Source organism: Hipposideros armiger, unplaced genomic scaffold (genome assembly GCF_001890085.2).
Source record: "Hipposideros armiger isolate ML-2016 unplaced genomic scaffold, ASM189008v1 scaffold_59, whole genome shotgun sequence".
Classification (NCBI taxonomy): Eukaryota; Metazoa; Chordata; class Mammalia; order Chiroptera; family Hipposideridae; genus Hipposideros; species Hipposideros armiger.
The window spans coordinates 914,179-935,820 of record NW_017731409.1 but is presented as its reverse complement, the minus strand read 5'-3'; the positions used below and the strand labels follow the sequence as shown (position 1 = coordinate 935,820).

Sequence of the window (21,642 nt, the reverse complement as noted above, 5' to 3'; positions counted from 1 at the left end):
CACCACTGGCATTCTAGATGCCCACCTGCAGGGTCCCCAGAGCCCCTCACTCTACTGAGGGGAGGGAACACATCCCTCTGGAGGCCAGGGGTCTGAGGCCCCACTAAGCTGTGGAGGTCTCTTGTTTCATTTTAAGATCTATGAGAAGTTTGTACCTGCCTTTTGTTTAATGGAAAAAGAATGTCCTGTCTCCCTAATCTTTGAACAAAAGGAAGATGCGCAGTGGTCATCTCATGTCTGTGCATCTTCCTGGGTGGATTGATTACATCAGGTCCTTGAGGTTCATGGGCTCTCCTTTGAGAAGCACAGACCTACCCCTTTATCTAATAGATGTGAGAACTGAGAATGAGGGCAGGCCACCAGATTCCTTCTTCCCACCACTTAGGCCTGGAGCTCCTCCCCACAGCCCGCATCCTTCTTTCCTTTCCTCCCTGATCTCCAGGCGCTGTGACTCACACCCCCCTGGGCTGCGTGCTGAGGACCTCCGGCTTCGTGTGCTGCTGTCAGGCTGGGGCGGGGGTGGCACCATAGGGGCCTCCTCCAGGTTCAGGCCCTATCTCCTCTTAAGAACCCAGGGGACCTTGGTTTAGGGTCCGATGGAGCTATTCTCAGACAAAAGAATATAAGCAGTTCCAGAAGCAAGATGAAGGGATGAAGACCCAGAGAGCCAGACCTCTCTTTTCCCAGCCCCCTAGTGACTGCCTTCAGCACACAAGTGTACACACGTCAGGGAGGGACATTTCATATGATGCTGCTGTATGCCACAAATGGTTCAGAAATTAAAAAAAAACACCACAATGCCAAAACAAGCACATCTCCAGCCTTTGGGGTGAACCCCTCTGCCTTCCTGAAGAGCTTTCATATTTAAGGTATATGTGTGCGTGCCACACACACACAAGCACACACCTGCATGCACATACACACATACGCCTCGATACACACAAACATGCCCATGTCCACACAGAAGCTGTGCCCATGCACGTAGGCGAGCATACCCATGCCCCCCACACCCAGGCCTGTGCACACACACAAGTTGCCCACGTACTCATACAAGCATGCAGACCCAGAACTGGAAACCCTAACCGGCGTCAGGGCTGAAGTAAAGCCATTCTCCCCCTTGCTGTCCCTGACGCTGCAGCTGTTGCTGGTGTTATTGCAGTCAGGGCCACCTCCACAAGCTGCTGTTTCCTAGGGAGTGAGGTGACATTCTCTGATCTCTGGGAAAACCATTCTTGCCTTTGCCTACTCACCCTGAGTGATGTTTGAAGCCTGTAGGAGACCTTTGCAGATAGACTGGGGGGATGCCCATTGAAGCATCTGCAGAATTTTCCACAGCATCCATCCCGGGGCTGGAGGGAGAGTGGGGTGACCTGGCTTTAGATGTGAACTTCTGAGTTTCACTGACTTTTGAAGCACTGGGTGTCAGTTCGGGACCAAAGGGATGAAGGCTGGAGGACTGGGCTCTTGGTCTGTGGTGGGAGGTGGAGGTGGAGGAAAGGCACTGGTTCAGTGTGGAGTCCCTGGGGTGGGGTGTTGCCCAGAGAGGGGAGGGAAGGAGTCACTGACCAAGGGCAGAGACCAAGGTCATTGGCCTGTCCAGCCCTGAGAGGGCCAGCTCACAGTGTTAGGGCTAACCTTGGTTCAGCCAGAGGACCCAGAAGGACTGGCGCTTGGCAGATCCCTTTCATGGAACAAGAGCAGCCCGGGACTGTGGGAGTGGCGCCCACCTGAGAACTGGGGGGACTCTGACACTCCCGGTTCCACTCCCACTTTCATAGCCTTGGATGAAGCACCTCCATTTGTTGGAATTTATTTTCTTCTGCTGGCCTCTGGGCAGCTCTTACACATGTGACTTCATCTACTCTTCCCAGGAAGCCTGAGGGAGAGACAGGCATTTGTCCGCATTTTACAGCGAGAACATCAGGTCAGACAACTGTGAGGGGCAGAACCAAGAATGAAAGCCCTTCCTTCTTTAAAAAAGATTATTAGACGTTTTAAAATCACAAAAGCAACACATACGTGCTTTAACAAGAGCAATGATACAGAGCAATAATTTCTTAAGAAAAAGTTGGAACTCACTCTTCCTGCCCCTTCTCCCCACCCCGCTCCAACCCCATCTTTCTGAGCTAAACATTCACAGCCTGCCATGTAACTTTCTATTCTTTTCTCTATGATCATAGAAATGCATATACACACACATAGCTCTCTCCCTTGCTCTCTCTTTACACAGAAAATCGAATTAATTGTACCTTATAAGTGATTCCTCCATTAGCTTTTCCCCTCTAGTACTAGGGACATCACTCCGGGACAGTGTGCTTAGATCACCCTCATTCTGTAGAATGGCCCTACCACAATTTGTTTAACCATTCCCCACTAATGGACATGCAAGTGTTCCAAGTTTTGCCAACATACACAATGCTATAATAAACACTGTTACATGTGGGAGTTTACATACTCAAGCGTTGATTTCTGTTGCGTAAAGCTTCCAAGCTGGGATTACTGGTTAAAACTCTGAATATCTTAAATTTAAACGCACCTTGCCAAATTATTTTCCCCAAGGTGATGGAGATGAATACCTCTGCTAGCCGTCTTTCCTGCATCCTCACCAGCAGTGGATGTTATTATTCTTTTTTCATTTGTGCCCATCTGATAGACGAATGTGACATTTTATTTTGATTTTCTACCTGTCAGTTGTTTCATATGTTCGTTGGCAATTTGCATTTCCCCTTCAATGAGTTGTCCATACCCTTTGCCCATTTATTATTTGGGTTGTTTGTCTTTTTCATTCAGTTTGGGGGAGCCTTGGGCATGTTTCAGGGATTAACCTTTTTTATCTGTTAAATGTGGTATAAATATTGAGTTGTTAAATAATAGGATATTATTTGTCTTTTGAATTTGTTAATAGTACTTCTGCCATAGGAAAATTATTAATTTTTGTGTAGTCCAGTCTATACTTTTTTCTTAACATCTTAAGGACTTTCTGCCCTCCTTGAGGGTCTTCCTGACTGTTCAGTTATTCTACTAAAGTTTATTATAATATTTTTGTTGGTTTTCTAAACACTTATATTTTAAATTCATCTGGGATTTACTTTAGTATCTGTTGTGAAGTTAGGGCTTCGTTTTTTTTCTCCTACATGAATAGCCAGTAACACCAGCACTCTTGATGTCAAACTATCTTTTCCCACAGAATTAGAATGCCGATTTGTCAAATACTGAGTTCTTGTATACATTAGTTCTAGATTATGCTCTGTTCCACTGATCTGTTTGTCTCTTGCTTAACCAGTACCGTATTGTTTTGAGTATAGTGGCTTTATAGTTAGTTTTAATACCTGGCAAGGATGTCTCTTCCATTGTTTTTTGCTTTCTTTTGTGGATGGGAGAGTAGAGGGAATAGAGAAGTCAGGGGTCTTTTCACAGGTTTGTTCTTCCAGATGAAATTTAAAAATCATTAAGATGAAAGCAAAGAGAGAGAAAATGAGTGGTGTTCCCACCGAAAGGTCATCCATCCGTGTGAGTTTTCCGTGAGTTTGGAAGGCCCTGCTCCCACCACTGCAGGCCGTGTCGGTACTTACTGGCTGGCCTTGTGATCCTGCGTACCTAGCAGTGAGGTGAAAAAGATAAAGGCAGCTTTAGCCAGAGCTTGGAGCTTTCCCTGTGCGGAATATTTTTCTGGTTTGCCCATGGAAAAGAGATGCAAATTCATATTATGTTCATAGGGTTTGGTGATTATATTTTGGTTTAAAACGTATAATGGATCAGAGAAAATTTGTGTTGGTTGACATGCTGCAAAAAATACCCTGCATATGCTTCTTTGGGTATGTAAGTAAGCTTTGTTGGTTTGTTTATTTGTTTTTAGGAGATACCAAGAGGTAGAGCTGCTAGACAGGAGGGCGTACACATTTAGCATTTCGATAGCGACTGCCAAATTGCCCAGCCCTCCATGGAGCTGTCCTCCCTTTCTCTCAGCAGTCTCCCTCACCTTGTTAATTGGCCCCTGCATGGTTCTCAGGGGCATAAATGAGGTTGGTTCATGGCACAGCCACTTGAGTGATGGACCAACTTGAAGTTGACATAATACTTCTGTGTCCCACCCCCACACCCCCTCCCTGCCCCATTCAGCCATCCTAAAGGCACAGATCATACAAAGTAAGAGGTGCCAGCTTTGGATTTTCCTTTTGGTTCTTCTTCCTGTTTTTGGAGCCCTCCAAACTCTAAAGTTTTCAGCAGGACTCAGTGTACAAGAAATTCCTCCTCGGCATCATATTCTCTTACACACACGCACACGCACGCACAGCTTTAGAAGCATTTCTTGTGTGACAGGGCCCTGGGAATGCTGAGCTAGATTCTATCCCTGGCTTTGTCCCTTTTTCAAAATCTATATTTAACTAGCTTGGCCCTAAAGGGAATTAGCCAAGCCAGGGCTCCAGTGAGTGCCAAAAATTTGGGAATGCACCAGGGGTTCTGAACCTGGAGTCCAAGAGTGGACCTCAGGGAGTCTGTGAACCTCCAAAACTGCCTGCAGCAGTATGTGGGTTTATGTGTGCTTTTTTTTCTGAGGAAAGTCCATAGTTTTCAACTGGGTCTCAGAGCAGGTATGTGACCCCCCCTCCCCCCAAATAAAAAGGTTAAGAGCCACTGCCACAGGGACAGAGGAAGTAGCTACTTCAAAAGCAGGCAGAGTAAAAGAATAGCATTCTAGAATCTAAAAAGGGGTTCTTAACATGAAGGGATGGGAGGAGGAACTATATGCAAAATTTTGTGTGAATATACCTTCTGAAACTAAGACACAGAGATTTCATTAGATCCCCTGAAGAGCTCATAACTCCCAAATTTAAGAATCACAGATATAGAAGCCTAATGATGTTTAAGGTATTCACGTTATCTGAGTGGAGATTTCTAATAGTGATTTTTTTTTCCAAATAGTAAATGCATTTAGTTCCTTGTAAAAAAATCTGAAAAAAGGGCCGGCCGAGTGGCTCAGTTGGTTAAGAGCTTGCTCAAGAGTGCGAGCTCTGAGCAACAGCGGTTCAAGTCCTGGTCCGACCTGAGCAGCCGCTGAGCTGCCAACAGGTGGCAGGATGGCTTAGCTTAAAAAAACCCCACAAAAAAACAAAACAAACAAACAAAAAAATCCGCAAAAAAATCTTCTGGAAATCTTCTAAAAATTACCTATCATCCCAATACCCAAGATAACAACTGTTTGTTTGTTTGGTTTTTAAGGTTCTTTTAGAGTGTCTGGTACCTGTCTGCCTGTCCCTCATTCTCTCTTCATATACGTGCATACGTGTGTAGGTAAGACTAGACTCAAACTGATTTTTTTTTTAAAGATTTTTATTGGGGAATTGGGAGGATGGGAACAGCGCTGGGGAACTGGGGGAAGGGGAACAGGCAAGTTGCTGTCGATTTGCTCCTCAGTATAGCTGTGGAGGACGTTGCCCCACTGGCCCTAGTTGGCACCATCATTGCACTCTTCCCGGGCGAGGCAGATCAGTCGCCAGCTTCTGGATGGTCACTCACGGTGGCTGCTGGCCGCTCACGCTGGCCGCTGGCCACACAGTAGCCCATGGCAACCCACTGCAGCAGGGGTTGCAGCCTACACCTTTGCCGGCGACTCACAGCAGCCCAGCTCTAGGTTGAGCTGTTGTTCAGTATCTTAGCTGTGGAGGGCAGTGTCACTGGCCCTCACATGTGAGATCTGAACCGGGGCCCTCTGGCGTCTCAAGCCAGCTCTTAACCATTGCGCCACTCGGCTGGCCCTCAAACTGATTTTTAACAGGGTTTTTCTCTACTTATTTTTCTACTCTTGTTGTTAAATAATTTTCTAAAACAGTATTTTTCACTGTTTTAAGTGATTTCAATCAAACCTTATGCAGAAGTCCAAAATACAAAATATATAAAAGATGAGAAGTTCCAGCTAAACCATAGGGAGAGAAGAAACAATTTGAAAGTCACTGTTCTAAAAACATGAGCATTCTATTATATCGAGGTGTAGGGTGACCAGATTTAGCAAATAAAAATACAAGACCTCCAAGTAAATTAGAATTTCAGATAAACAATGAATAATTTTTTACTATAACTATGCTCCAATTTGAATTTCAGGTATGCAATGAAATGTTTTGTAGAAACAGTATATCCCATGCAGTATTTGGGACACATTTATCCTAAAAAATATTTGTTGTTTATCTGAAATTCTAGTTTAACTGGGCATCCTCTTCTTTACCTGGTAACCTTATGATGTGCCATAGTTTATCTAACCATGCTCCCACTGTTGGACATTTAGATTATTTTCAATGTTTTACTAAAAAATATGGAGCGGTCTATCTATGCACCTACATCTTCATATGTTTATTATTTTATAACACCCTAGAATCATAGTTGCTCAACCAACGGTTGTAAGCATTTTAAAGGCTTTTGATTTATTTGCTAAGTTGTTTTTCACAAAGGCATGTACTCTAAAGAGCTATGTATTCGAGCACCTGTTTCTGAAAGGGCTAAATATGCATCAATCCATTGTTAGTGGCTTATGTTGGCTTGTCGTTCTACCCTGGCGAGATCCTGAGACATTAAGCTTCAGGGCTGGCAAGTTTGATTTGTGGGGTCCAGGATAGCCAACAAGGGCTGGGTAGCCCAGTAGCATCTGGGTGCTTGGGGCCAGGGGTCAGGGGTCAGGGCTGATAAGACATAGGGTAGAGATATGTGGGACTGTCAAAGGAGAAGGCGTCATGGCAACAGATTACACCCCAGAGACATAAAAGCAAGCTGTAAAGAGCTACCATTGTAAGGCATTCTTTTTAGTAAGCAGTTTGTGTTCCATAAAAGGCAACCATTCCAAGGAGGGGAGAGGCTACAGAGGAAAAGTCTCAAAGGGTTTTTTTTCCCCCACTTAAAAAAATAAAAATTACATAAACACAGTAATAACCGAAAGGATTGAAAATCACCCATAATTTCCCCATCCTAACAAATAGCCGTTTTTAGTTTTTAGTATGCCTTTCTTGTCACGGTCCATAATGTTTAAGTATCTGCAATCACAGACTATATACAATTTTTATCTTGCCCTTTCCTCCTATTATTAAGCAAGCGGTTTTCTATGCTGCTATTGAGCTTTCGTAGCTAATATTGTTAATGTTATTTTTTCTTGATTTCACAGGTAATAATTATTCATTAAGACAATTTAGAACATCCAGATAAACAAAAGTGGGATCACAATGCACATATTAATTTGTAGCCTGCTTTTTTTTCACTGACTTGTGTATGGTGAACCTTTTTCCGTGTTTAATAGAATACATTTCTACATCTTTTCAAATAATTGCAATGTATTCTATTGAAAAGGTGTATCATAACTCATTGAACCAATTCCCTGTTACTGGAAATCTAGGATTTTTCTCTCCACAATCTTTTGCTATTATAAATTGAACCTACTTTTAACCATTTTCTTAGGACAGATTTCTAAAATTGAATCATATGCACATATCTTTTTCAGATTCTTGATACATACTGGGAAATTTACCTCTAGAAGATTTATACCAGTTTATATGCCCTCTAATAGCACATGAGTGTACTTAATTCCCCACAGCCTGTATCAATTATCATAAATGGTTGCCAAATATTCTTTTCACTTGATGGAACATAATTTACTTATCCTTTTCCCTGCTGTTGCCATTTGGATTGTTTTCAAATTTCTTATAAATAAGACTGTCGTGGACATCTTTGTGCCTCATAATTAATTATGCAATTAAAATAAAAATCTTAAATGAGAAGGAATATTTACACATATCACTCCCTCCTCCTTCTAAAGGTTAAATTTAAATCTTCTGGGTCTATGGGAGATTTGGGGCCCAGCTGGCACCCTGCCACGGCTAGGGGAAGGTAATGGACAGAATAAAACAGAAAAGGCCGTGCCCCAAAGGCTACAGCACTAGAAATGTACTGCCAGACTGTTTCCCAAAAGGGTACTAATTTAATAACCATTCTGATGGCTTCAAAACAATTTAATGTAATATTGAAAGATATTAGTCAAGGAAGAAAAGTACTATCCCCCATTAACCCACAATAATGTCATTTGCCACAAAGGACCCTTCAATCACCCATTTCTGTCCCTCCTGGACCCAAAGCTAGCATGCCCATCTGCTTAGCTCATTCACTTGGCAGGAGCCCCCAGTGGGGCTCACAGGTTACCCCGTTTCCTGCAGCTTCCCCATTCTAGGAAGCCTTTGTATTCTTACCTCCTGTCCAAAGCTCAAGGCCACAGAGGGAGCAAGTGCCATTCGGGTGACAATCAGAGCTGCTGACCATTCCTCCAGCTCTCGTGGAACTGGGGTCTCTGGGGCACAATGTACACACCTTCTTGAGGTGACAAACATCCCCTGGGCACCTACTGTGTGTCAAGCACAGCAGTAGGTCACATATGAAGAAGCTCTCAGAGGTACTCCACAATCTGCAATAAATACGTCCTGAAGAATGATGGACTGAATGGGTATTGTTACAGATCACTTAATGTTCAATGTGGAAGAGGCCTCAGAGATTGTCTTGCTCAACCTCCTGTCACACAATCATTTAGTGAGGGCTCCCGTAGGCTGGATGCGATGATTTCATTTAATACGCTCGACACTCCTGGGCGGTAAATATCGTTGCCTCCTTTCCGCAGCTGTGGAAGCTGCTGTGCTCAGAGGTTAACTCAGGGCTGCAGAATGGCTTGTGGGCTAGCCTGGCAGCTCTTTTCAGCATCCCTTGGCCTGTCCCTTTCAACTAAGTTACTAAGTTAAGCACTCAACACCAGGCACTACAGAAAAGATTAAAAAAAAAACTTAAAATGGACAAAATGGAAAAGGAAATGACACCAATCACCTGTGTGCCCGAGTTCCAGACTCTTCAGAGTATTCTTCTGTGGTTGGTGCCTGCAGTACAGGTGAGGTGAACAGCCACTGACCAGGGCTTGGATTCTTAATGCTACTCAACACCCCCCCACACACACACACTTCCTCGCCGTTTTCAATAGTTAGGCCTGTGCATTGGGGAGAAATCAGGAGAAATTAAGTCAGGTGTCCAAGCATCACCTGAACTGTGAATTCACCTGCACCTGTGACAGGAGCCCCTCAACCCCACACTAGGCCCATATACTGCTCCTCTCCCTCCTCCACTTTGAAAGGTAGCAGAACATGCCACCTCCAAATATACCACTTTGGTATATTGATTATTTTGAGCTGTAGGCACTTGAAAAACAGCAAATACGAGGAGAGGCTTTCTCTGAACCCTACTTATTTGCCTAAAGACAGATCCTTCAAAAGGCACTCACTTGTCATAAATCCCCTCCCCAGGAGTCTTCATCAACCAGGGAAGATTGACTCTTATCACAGGAAAGGAGACTAGAAGTTGACACTACCCCCAGACACCTTGTCATAACCTATCATACCTCCCATCTATTCTTCTAAGGGCCTATTCATCTTTCCTAAAATCATTTACTCTCCCCTAAGAGGCCTATATCCCCCTCCCTTTTCCCTATTAAGCTTGTATTTAACACTGACTTCTAAGCCACCTTAGGGAGCTACTCATTTTCCCCCTGATATCTCCCGTGTATGCACGAGGTACACATGTTAAGAAATTTCTTTTTGTTTTTCTCTTACTAATGTTTTATTACAGAGGTCTCAACTAAGAACTTGGAAGGGTAGAGGGAAAATTCTTTTCCTCCCCTACAACTTCCCTTCCATTCCTCTCCACCAGCAGTAGCTTCTTCCTGACTGGTACTTCTGTCCTCAGATGTTACAGCTGAGGAAAGGCTTACTTTGCATCAATTTATTTATCCCTGAGATTCACTCTGAAGATGATGATATTGGTGATGACAATAATTAGTTTAACTCTTCTACCTTAGGCAAAGAAGAATTAAGGTTCATCTGTTTTGTTTGTTTTTTAAAATAATTTTATTAAATTACTAGTCCTTTTCGTATTGATTTGTAAGAGCTCTTTGGACATTAAAGAAGTTAGTCCATTGTTGTCATACATTTAGCTAATATTTTTTTTCCAGTGTGATGTGTTTTTTTTAATTTTGTGTGTTTTTAGCCTTAAAAAATGTTTAAGTCTTTATGTAAGTTTTTAAAATGACATTTGGATTTTATGTCCAAAATTGCAAAAAACAAAAACAACTAAAAGTAACCAATTTTTTCTTTATACTTTTTAGTTCCTTTATTAAATATAAACTTTTGAGCTACCTAAATTTTATTGTGGTTTAAGAAATGAATTCAACTTTATTTGTTCCACATCGTCTATCACTTTTTTTAACATCATTCACTGAACAGACATCTGTCCCTTCCTCTGTCATTTGAAGTGCAACTATATCTTATGCCAACCCTCCATTTGTACTTGGGTCTATTTCTGACCTTTCTATTGGGTTGTCAGAAAAGCCATGATGCATTTTTGCAATGAAAAACATAGTAAAAACATGTCATGACTTTTTCGACAACCCAATATTTTCTTTTACTGATCTATTTGGTCTTATACCAGTAGTACCTTGCTATATAAAGTCTGCAGTCTTCAATGTGTCTTAATATCTGGTGGGTCAATTTCCCTATCTTTAATTTTTTCCTTTTGATCTTTCCCTGATTGTTCACTTGCATTTAAACTCTTCCAGCAGAACTCTCTCCCACCCCAACACAGTTTTTATTTAATCAGGATTGCACTGAGTTCATAGATTAAGTCAGGGAGGACTTATATCTTTATATCACTAAGATTTTTTTAAGAATAAGCGATATCTTCCTTTAAAGGTTCTGCTTAAGTACAGGGCAGCCATCAAAGAAGGCATGGAAGAACATATATATATTGGGTTGTCGGAAAAGTCATGACGCATTTTTGCAACGAAAAACATAGAAAAAAATACGTCATGACTTTTCCGACAACCCAATATTATAGTACATGGTTGATTTAGATTACGTGACAGTGCATGACATAGTCATTGTGTTGTTACTCATTAACAATGTATGGGTCCGTGCACTGTGCAAAACTGCAGTGAATGTGGTGCCTAACGCCGCATTTCCATTGATCCCCAGCACATGAGTCTGTCACATGCAGAGAACAGATGATTCGTGTCTCTGATTGCTCATTGTGTCTTAGTATATCCCAGAGGTAACCAAAAGGGCTGTATCGATTAACAAATATTAGTATTATCTCTATTTTCAGATTTCATGGCCACTTTGTATATTGTACCGAGATAAAATGCTGGGCTGCAGAGGGAGGTAGGTGCCAATCTAGAGGCATGGTCCTCCTAAAGGGATAAGTTGACCTGCCCCAGAGGTGTCCCTCAAGGAAAGTCACAGATAAGGTAGAATGCTTTTTTCCAATTCCCCTACCCCCACCCCTCTTCCTTTTTCTTTTTACTTAATCTGATTATAAAAGTCTGCCTCTATTGTGCTCTCTCCTATTGGTGGGTAGAACCTGTGTAATTATTAGTCATGAACCATAGGTAATGTACTTCTAAACTTGACCCGCAATGCCAGAATAGTAGCTACTATTCTAATTTGGCTCTTTGCTCTGAAAAGTGTTATAAACTGAGGTGCGCAGCCCATGATTGTGGTCTTGCTGAGTTCTAATGGGTTGAATTTGATCCCAGCCTCAGTGGATGAGGCAGGAGGCTGTCACCACCCTTGAAATAACCATACGGGGTGTGTTCTATGTGTCACATGGCCCTTTTCTTTTTTTTCCAGTTACTATCTGACAGTGTCAAGTTCAATGAATGAAACACCTGAAGTGCAATGATGACTTACAAACATTGGCATATCACAGTTGCATGACCAGAGCAGAACAGGTGGCGACCTGTACCATATGTTGGCCAGAAGAGAGTTTCTGGTGGCTGGGGTTGCCCTGCCTCAGCAGTTCTTTCTGCTAGCTTCCTTTCTCGCAGCTGCAGAGTGTGGCAATGTTGTTTACGGGATTGGTACCATCTAGCAGACAAGAGCCTGAACAGGAATTGGCTTTGTCCCCCCTTTGCTGTGACTGCAGCAAAAGGTCGGTCATCAGGACCCTAAGAGTGTCCCTGACTGGGAAGGCCAATGAGGGCCTAGGTGGACCCAAGGAAACCTGGTTGTGTGCTGTTTTGGTCTGAGTAATAAAAAGTTGGGTACTTTCCATTTTTTCCATAGTCATTCTAGCCATAAGCACAGAAGTGTTTCCATGCCTACATCAGGCCAAGAGATGACAGCACTGGGCAAGTCCCCACCTGAGCCATGAACTGATACTCTGAACTCTGAGCCCAGGAGGGAGGCAGCCTCCAGGCTGCACTTGTCAGGACCTGGTTGTGTTCCATGTACCAGAGTCCAGCTCGCTTTGGAACCAAAGGACTCAGAATTGGAAGAGGGGAGTCAGGCATAGCTGGGCCTAGGAGTCATCTGAAGGCACACCGGGGGAGCTTTGTGCTTGGGCTCTGCAGCCAGAGAGTCTCAATTCTACTCCCAGCCTAGCCACTCAGCAGTTTTGTGACCTTAGGCATGTTGTTTTATCTCCCTGGGCCTCATTTTCACCCCTATAAGATGAGAATAAGAAGAGCACCTATTTGGCAGGAAAGCTTGGAGATAGAAATAAGCACCTGGCATAACACCCAGCTCATAGCAGACCTTCAATGAGCAGTCAGCATTGGCTCATTACTGTAGAAAAGGCCTAATCTTTCCTCATGCTCTGCAGGCGTGTGGTAAGGCAAGGCTCTGGTGCGCTTCACAGCCTGAGGAATGCTCTGCTCCAGCTGGGTAAGCCGATAAGCAGGTGGAGCTGTCACACCACATACCCCTAGTGTGGACCGCCCTTAGAGTTCTTCTATCCTTAGATGGTCTCTTGGCCTGACAGAGCATAGGAAATGAGACCTGGGGAGCTTGATTTGACCTAGATCCCCCTGGACTTGAGCAGAGACCACCTGGAACGGTGAGCCTGATGCCTTGTCCCAGCCCTGAACAGAATACCCTATTTGGCTCAGATCCTTAAGGGAATGGGCAATGCATGCCTCCCTTTCCTGATGAGACCACTTGTGTCATAAACTGTGCAGTCATCAGTGCCCCTGGAAAAGTCAAGTGGCTGTGGGAAATCTAACTGGAAGGCCAAGGTGAGCTTCCTAGGCAGCCTGTACCCTGTGCCCCTGAGTATATAATTGAACCAAAGCCTCTCGGCCCTGTGGACATAGGTGGTGCAAGATGGTGGTTTCCATAGCAGCCATGGATGCTCTAGCTGAGTTGCATTTGGCTCTGCTAACAGTGAAGCTCCAGGTCAGTACAAATAGAGGCCCCCAAAACAGACTTGTGGTAAGGGTCCTTGGGAAAAGGGTCAGGGGAGATGGCCTCTAAAGCCCTCTTTGTTCTTGGTCCTGTGATTTCACCAGCCCATGACTGGCAGCCGCTCACCATCCTGCATCTATATAAAGCAGCGTCTCGGGCTTGGTAACACTGGAACCTCCTGGAGAGCTTTAAGAACTCCTGCTGCTTGTCTCCTGCCTCCAGAGATTCTGATTTAATTGGTCTTGGGAAAGGCCTGGACATTGGGATCTTTAAAATCTTCCCAGATGATTCTAATGTGCAGCCAAGGTAAAAAGACAGGCGAGCTAATAATAATTAATAATTACAACTTATGTGCCAGATATTATGCTAAGCACGTTCTCTACGTTCTCTCCTTTAATCTTCCCGAGAATCCCCATTTTCCAGATGAAGACGCATGCTCAGAAAGGGCAAGAGAGCAGCAAGCACTGGCATTCTATCCCAAATCTGTCAGATTTCGAAGGCCAGGCTGGTAACCCCCTGCCTTTGACGCAACGTGAAGAGGAAGCTGGGGACACGTCTGGGGAAGGCCCCTCAGGGACTGTTGATATCCTAGGCGAGTTTACCTTGTACCCAAGCTGAGGTTCCTGGCTTGTTGCCACCCCCAGCATCGTGTCTGTTTGGATAGAAGGAGCACTGGCAGGCCCAGTGGAGTTGGCTACTTCCCCAGAACCCAGCGACTCTGGGGGACCCACCTTTTCATTTGGGAGAGGTGGAACCTGACACTGTGCTCAGAGAGATGGTGAATCATGTGCTTAGTTTCCCAGATCTCGTAATGAATGGCAGTCTTTCAACTTGGGACATAGCATCAGATGAGATTTTTGTTCCCAGAGGAGTGGTAGGGAAGCATGTTTTGTTTGCCAGGTGTTTTGGGTTTAGAGCAGACTCAGAAAAAAAGTCAGGAGGCATCTATAAAATAGGACCAGAGCCTTTTTATTTGCAGTTTCATTGAAATTTAGCGAAAGGCAAGCCCAGCAGGTAACCTGTTTTACTGGCAGTAAAAGGAAATTGGACAGCAGTTATTTAAAAGGAGTTGGAGTTGTTTAAATCTAAAATTTAAGGGTACGTGTATGCTTTAAAAGAAAGTTTACAAGGCTTGGGGATTTGGGTTGAACTGTTTTTGATGAACATGACATGGAAAATATTTGTCTTTCTTATTTTAAACCTTCCCCTTTGCTGTTTGTTTTCTAAATTTAGCAGTCAAGAAGAAATATGCAAATCTAGCTGGAAAAAAAAACTGAAGCAAGTCAGGCAAGTTTCAAAGTTTAATCGAAGTGATGGACTGACTGAAAATAAAGCTCTCCATGATGAGAAATAATTCTTCCCATTTTATAGAGCAGAGTCATTATTCAGCTTAAACAATTTCAGATGTGATTGACCTTATTGGACATGGAAGTCCTGAATTTGGCACTTCCCAAAAGGACAAAGACTGGGGAGGAGGCGGCTGCCTAAATGTCAGCCAAGAACTCTCAGCAGGAGACTAGAGGGCTGTGGGAGGCTCATCATGCTGTCACTCACCATCTCCCCAACCTTGTTCCTGGCCATGGCAAATCAAGGGCCTCTTAAACCATAGTCTAGATCAGCGGTTCTCAACCTGTGGGTCGCGACCCCTTTGGGTGTCGAATGACCCTTTCACAGGGGTTGCCTAAGACCATCGGAAAACAAAAAGATATTTACATTACGATTCATAACAGTAGCAAAATTACAGTTATACAGTAGCAATGAAAATAATTTTATGGTTGGGGGTCACCACAACATGAGGAACTGGATTAAGGGGTTGCGGCATTAGGAAGATTGAGAACCGCTGGTCTATATGGAACCCCCACCCCCATCCCAAAGCCTGACCACAGCCCTGCCTGGGTAGGAATGCCCCACCCAGCTCTGGGCTCAAGTCACTGGGCCAGATGCCACAGACCAGCCCTGTATCTTGAATGGATGACTGCTGCCTACACTATGTCATTGTGATCAGTGGCTCATTTGTTGGTTTTTTGCTTTTGATTTTGTTTCTTACTTTTGGAGAATGGTTTCCTATTCATTGAAAGGACTGAGGACTGACATCTCTGAACTTTTGGTCATTAGAGAAGAAGACTCAACTCAAACTAGTTTAAGCAAAAAAAAGATAGATAGATAGATAGATAGATAGATAGATAGATAGATAGATTATAGATAGATTTTTAAAACCCAAAGTAAATTTAGTGCAGGCATGACTGGCTCCAGGGACCCTAAACAGTATCATTAGAGCTCTTTCTTTCCATCTCTTACCTCTGATCGTTTCTTCTTGGTTTCATTCTCCAGACAAGATTTTTTCTTTTTTTTTTTAATTGAGATATAATTGACATATAACATTATATTAGTTTCAGGTGTACAACATAATGATTTGACATTTATAGATGCAAAATGATCACTGCAATGAGTCTAATTAACATCCATCACCACATATAGTTAAACAAATATTTTTTCTTGTGATGAGAACTGTTAAGATTTACTCTCTTAGCAACTTTCAAATACAATACACTATTATTAGCTATAGTTACCATACACAGACAAGACTTTTCCATGTGATGGGAAAGAATACTCTCGCCTCCTAAGTTCAGCAGGACTGATGAAAAGAGCTCATCTTATAGGAAAGTCTCAGGGAAGACACTGATTGGCCCAGATTGAGTCAAATGACCATTCCTGAACCAATCCCTGTGTCTGGGGGTGCAATGATATGATCGGCTTGGCCTACGCCTGTGGTGGTGATTGAGAGGTTGGTGGGACAGGGGACAGTGATTGACAGCTCTGCATGTGAGTGGGCAAGAAAATCCCTAAGATAGGCAGAGACTACCCTGCCACCTCCTTGATCCACCTCAGTTCCAAGTGTTGTGTTACCCAAGAGTCTGTGCGAGGAGCAGGGGCAATGGATGCTTGAGGTCATAAGGGCTCTGCACTCATATATTCATCAGCCATTGTTTTTGAGCCCTATAACCATCCAGGTGCTGCTCTGGGCTTTGGGATCTGACATTAAACAAAACAGACAATCTGTGCCCTGGTGGGGACAAAGAGTCAAAGAGATAAATAAGCAAAATACACATAGAACATCAGATGTTGCAAAGTGTTGTGAAGAAAAACAAAGCCGGGCAGGAAGATAGGGAATGAGAGGGTGGGCTTGGGGGGTCCACAGTTTTACAGATGGTGGTGGGGAAGGCTTACAGAGGAGGCAAGGCTTGAGCAGAGCCCTGCAGGACATGAAGGAGGGAACCATGCAGACATCTGGGAGAGGAACCTTCCAGAAAGAAGGCAGAAGGGACAAAGGGCTAAGGGAAAGGGTGCCAGCCGGCTCAAGGAATGTAAGGAGGAGACTGTGGCTGGAACAGAGCCAGGGAGGGGGCAGTGGTGAAAGCTGAGTCCAGCCAGGCGACAGGGTACCCACTCACAGAGTCTTCTGGATCACTGTGAGCTCCTGGGTTTGTACCCTGAGGGAGAGCAAAAGCCACCAAAAGTCATGTGATGTGGCAGAGGGTCCCATTTGTTTGCTGTTTTCTCCTCAATTGATTATAAGTAAGTTGAGAGCAGAGACAATATTTAGGTATTCATTCACTCACTCACTCATTCATTCCTTTATTCAGTAAACACCTGCTGAATACCTACTAAGTGTCAGGTGCTGAGAGCTCAATGAGGAGCCTACCATCTAGTAGAAAAAAAAAAAAGAAGTAAAACAGAGATGCCAGTGCCATGTGAGATAAGAACTCCACAATCATCCCCAAGCGCCCTCATCCCCTCCAGAAAGGGCAGCAGTGTGAATCCCATCAGTGACTCCTCAAGTGGCGCCAAGCGCAGGAGCTCAGGGCTCTCAGACTGATCCAGATATAGCTCCTCATGGTCCTTCAGCCTAGAGCCAAAGGATGCATTTACCCCTCACATGCCAGTAAGCTAAGTAAGCAGAATGATGGGAAAAGAGGATAGCAACAACACACTTCCCCTTTAGGACAGCGTAGAAGGGGAACAGCCGTCACTGGCCACCAGCCTGTGGTTTTGCTCCGACTCTGGACTCCTGCCCCAGCTGGGACTGGAGTGTGCTACGCTTCCATGGCCGGTTCTTCAGCTACCTGTGCTCTGAGGTTGGGGCTGGGGTTTTGTTCATAATTCTCCATGGCCATGCCTTCTGTGGGATGGGGGAGGAAAGGGGCCAGATTCTTAGATTCCTCTTCTGGAGGCCATACTGCTTTTTGTTTATTTCTGTCTTCATAGCCTCTTGCACAGTGTCTGCACATATTAGACTTTCAGTCACTATTTGTTCGTTTAATGCTAGTGGGATGCCCCAGGACACCACCTGTGGATTTCCAGGGAAGGGGTCTGAGTCAGGCTGTGGAGTATGAGGAAGGGCATCAGGGAACGCCTTTGGATTTGTGGCTTGGGGGACCCGGAGGATGGTAATGCCCATTTCTGCAATAGGCAGCGTCGGAGAAGCAGCTGCTTTGTGGATCAATGAGGAATTCATTTTTAGGTGTTGAGTTAGAGGTACCCGTGGGACGTTCAAAGGCCTTGAAGTCTCCAGATGAAAGACCGGGGCCAAGTAAAGGAGAGCTGGAGAGCTGGGAGGGAATGAGCTGTGGTGTGGGCATGTGAGCTGGGGGTAGATACCTGAGGAAGAAGAGCTCTGGGCAGTGACTGAGGTGAGGCCAGGAGGGTGCTGGATGGAGAAGTGACAGCCCTGCAGAGGTCACATCCCACCCTTCCTCAGTATCCCTCCAGTTGGCTGACTCAGGGCCAACCAATGTTTCAGTTCCAAACCCCAGGGACTGCTGGGTCAACGTGAAAGCAGAGCTAAGACCTCTGGGAGGGGGCGGCCTGGTGTTTCCCTGGCACCCTTCTTCACAGGCTTCTCACTGGTGAAAGGTCTAACCTTGGAGGAGGGCTGGACCATCATGGGTTATGGGACTATGGGCGGGAGCAACAAATGTTTCCTGGCAGCATCTGTGAGGATGCCTAGCTCAGATTTGAGGCCCTGAGAGGAGCTTCTCTAGGGAGCCTTGGCCTGAGCAGATGCTCTTCCAAAACATTCTCTGTGGCCCCGAGGAAGATTTGAAGGAGGTGGAGGCAGATTGGGGATAGGGGAACAGTCTCAGAAGCATTCTTTCCACTTCCTGACACATGGGAGGTGTTCAGTGGAGTTTTGTTGAATGAATGGGTGGATAATTGAATGAGTGGGTGCATTCAAGCATTCAGAAACAAATGAATGAATGCTTAGGTGATCCTTATAACTCCCAGGAGGGTGCCCCAGTGCTTGGTAAATGGGTGGCTCTCCATCATTGGGTGATGAGTGAGTGTGGGATGAGGGCTCAGAGGTTTCCTGAGTGGCCATAATAAGTCCTAAATAAATAACCATTATTTCCCACAGTGGACTCAAAGGATAATTAAGTGGCATACTTTTCCTTTGGGAGCGTCTGCAGTTTTCCTTTTATTTTAGCTCCTCAACCATCAACTGGAAGCTGCTTTCCATCTCTCTGACCCTTGGCTGGGAGGAAAAGGGGCCAGAGTTAGCACCCATTCTTTTCCTGGGTACGAAGGGCACAAAAGATCTCTCTCATCCCCACTCTCAGAGTTGGACAGCTTGGGTCCTTCTAGCAATCCAGGGTTCAAGTCAGAACACTCTCCCTCTCCCTCCCTCATTCTTTCCCTCCTGTCTTTCCTTAAATGGGTTTCAAGACCATAGGGGCACTGCCACATTTGTTCAGTCCCTGGCATGGCACCAACTCAGAATATCACAGTGTGGCAGCTATAGCCATTGTCACCACCCTGAGCATAGATGCCCTGAGCATGTGTAGCACAGGGCTGGGCCCAGTGGACTGGAGGGAATCGCCTTCACTGGCTCTGACACCAGGGAGATCAGGGATTGACTCCTAAGACAGGATGCCACTGGAGGTAGGAACACAGCAGAGTGTCACTCTGTAAGGAGATCAGTGCCCCCTGGAGCCTTCCGCATTCCTGTCTGGTGAGGTTGGGGGCTGAGCTCTCAGGGGAACATGGAGGCGCTAGGCTGCTGGTGGATGTTCCCCAGCATCACCCAACACTTTGGTCTCCTCTCCTGTAAGCCCAGCTGCCTTACTAGGACCATCCCTCTAGGGACCAGGCCTGTGACAGAGTCCTCATACAGGGGTTCTGTGCACGGACTGGTCTTACCCACCTTCCTGCTGCCTCTGCAGGCCCACAGCTCCAGCCCAGCTGCTGGTCGGGTGGAAGGGTTGGAGTGAGGTGGTACTCACAGTTGATCATATTTCAGGGCACTCTGGGGAACATCTGGCCAACAGTTTGGTTCACATAATGAGATGTCAGAATCCATCCATTCATCTCAGATGTGTCCTTCCCCAGTGTCTTTCATGGGGGACTTTGGGAGCATGGAGCAGGCTATGACTAAGAGGTGGGAAGCTGGCTCATAGCAGCTGTCATCCATCACTTCCCAGCGCTTAGCACCAATGAACCCAGTAGGTCTGACATGGGGCTATTTCAGCAGCAAGCACAAGTCCCTGAGAAGATGCATCACTGTCTGTGCACTTGACTTCTAGCAGCTCTGGAATTAGCCCGTGAGGGCCTGCTTGTCCTCACAGGTAGTTCTCTGTGCAGCAGTTTGTCCAAGCCCTGGGTGTTTTATTGATCAGGCCTGGCCTAGCGTCACTCCGAGGTTTACCCCTAGGAGACTGTCATTCTGCTGGTTGCTTGGCAACTTCCAGCGCCTTTGGCAATCCCCTCAGGACACCTCATTTTGGGGGCCTCCTGCGCTCCAGAGTCACCCTCTCCATATCCAGCACAGAGCAATGCTCAAGAGTATGGGCTTCACAGTTAAAAAAAACCAATTTGAACCCAGAACCTGTGACTTACTATCTCTGATCTAAGGCTTTTTAAAAAGTAGACTTCATTTTTTTTTTTTTAATTTTTATTGGGTAACAGTGTGTTTTTTCTAGGACCCATCAGCTCCAAGTCAAATTATCCTTCAAACTAGTTGTGGAGGGTGCAGCTCAGCTCCACGTCCAGTTGCCGTTTTCATTCTAGTTGCGGGGGGTGGGGGAGGGGTGTGCAGCCCACCATCTCATGTGGGAATCGAAACAGCAACCTTGTTGTTCAGAGGACGCGCTCTAACCAACTGAGTCACCCGGCCGCCCCTAGACTTCATTTTTTTAAGAGCAGTTTTAGGTTTACAAAATTGAGCAGAAAGTACAGAGTTCCCAAATAGTCCCTGCCCCCCACACATGGGTACTGTTTTTAGGTTCTCGAGCCTCAGTTTCTTCATCTGTACATTAGGGGAAATGATGATCTCCTGCTCAGAGTTGGGTCAGGTACAAATGAGGTCTTGCAGTTGGATCCCGCCTGGTCGTAGGTGCTGACCACACAGTAGCTGCTTTATCCTCCTGCCCCTCTGATGCTGACCTTTGTCTCAGGTGACAGGAACACCCTCGAGAGGCTTTGATGAGAAGGCATACCTGGCGGCCAAGCAGCTGAAGGCGGGAGAGGACCCCTACAGGCAACACGCCTTCAACCAGCTGGAGAGTGACAAACTGAGCTCCGACAGGCCCATCCGGGACACTCGTCATTACAGGTGTGGTCTCCATTGTGTCAATGGAGAAAGAAAGGTGGAGGGAAGGCCAACCTGTTAGCCTGTTTTCTGTCAGGATTTAGGAAATGAGGAAGATTTCCTCAGACTCGGTCTAATCACTGCGATTCAAACCCTCATCTTTAGTTTTTCTGACTCCTCTGTATCTCATTGACCTCCTGAGGTCCTGAGAAGGCCAAGGAGACCTCCCCAGCCTGGGCCAGGGAGGCCCCTCAGCACAGTCTGAAGTCCAAGTGAGAGTAACCTGCCAGGGAACCGCAGGGAGGTCCAAGGGGGTGAGCGAGCCAGGTGTTCTCGGTGCCCTGCTGGTGGTGCCTGAGGTGAAGAGGGACCGCCAGCCCTGCCCACACTGTGCAAGCAGTAGAGTGTTGTGCATCTACCCCATTGGCATCCCTTTCCTTCCTCCCTTCCTGCCCTGTTGCCCCCTGACCCCTCACTTGCTCAGTACTTCCAGAAATGTTTCCCAGTCTTGCTCTTAGTTTTTACAGGCTGGTAGGTGGAGAAGGCTGATGACCAGGATCAAAGATGCCTTCCACGCCAATCCCAGCTCAGTGTGAGTGACTGACTTTGCAAGACTTCAGTCCCCTCCTTGGTTCAGGCCCTTGTTGTGTACATCTAGATTATACAGGTCACCACCTCCAGTCTTTCCTCTTCCTGCCCTCACCTTCGAGAACAGTCTGAGCTCCTTAGCCTAAAGTGCGAGTCACCTCCTCTCCCCTCAGAGCCTCTGTTCCTTTTCACCTAGCATTTAATACTCCCCAATCCTAGACTCTT

General features: G+C 45.6%; 1 protein-coding gene across 3 annotated transcripts in view; it reads left to right on the top strand.

The window, feature by feature from the left end:
* Positions 1-21,642, top strand: part of GALNT16 (polypeptide N-acetylgalactosaminyltransferase 16) — a 92,051-nt gene that overhangs the window by 32,797 nt on the left and 37,612 nt on the right. For all 3 annotated transcript variants that reach the window (XM_019641391.1, XM_019641390.1, XM_019641388.1), the window contains one exon: positions 20,696-20,853. In XM_019641391.1, coding sequence (XP_019496936.1) covers positions 20,696-20,853 — 158 coding nt within the window. The remainder of the gene's footprint in view (positions 1-20,695; positions 20,854-21,642) is intronic.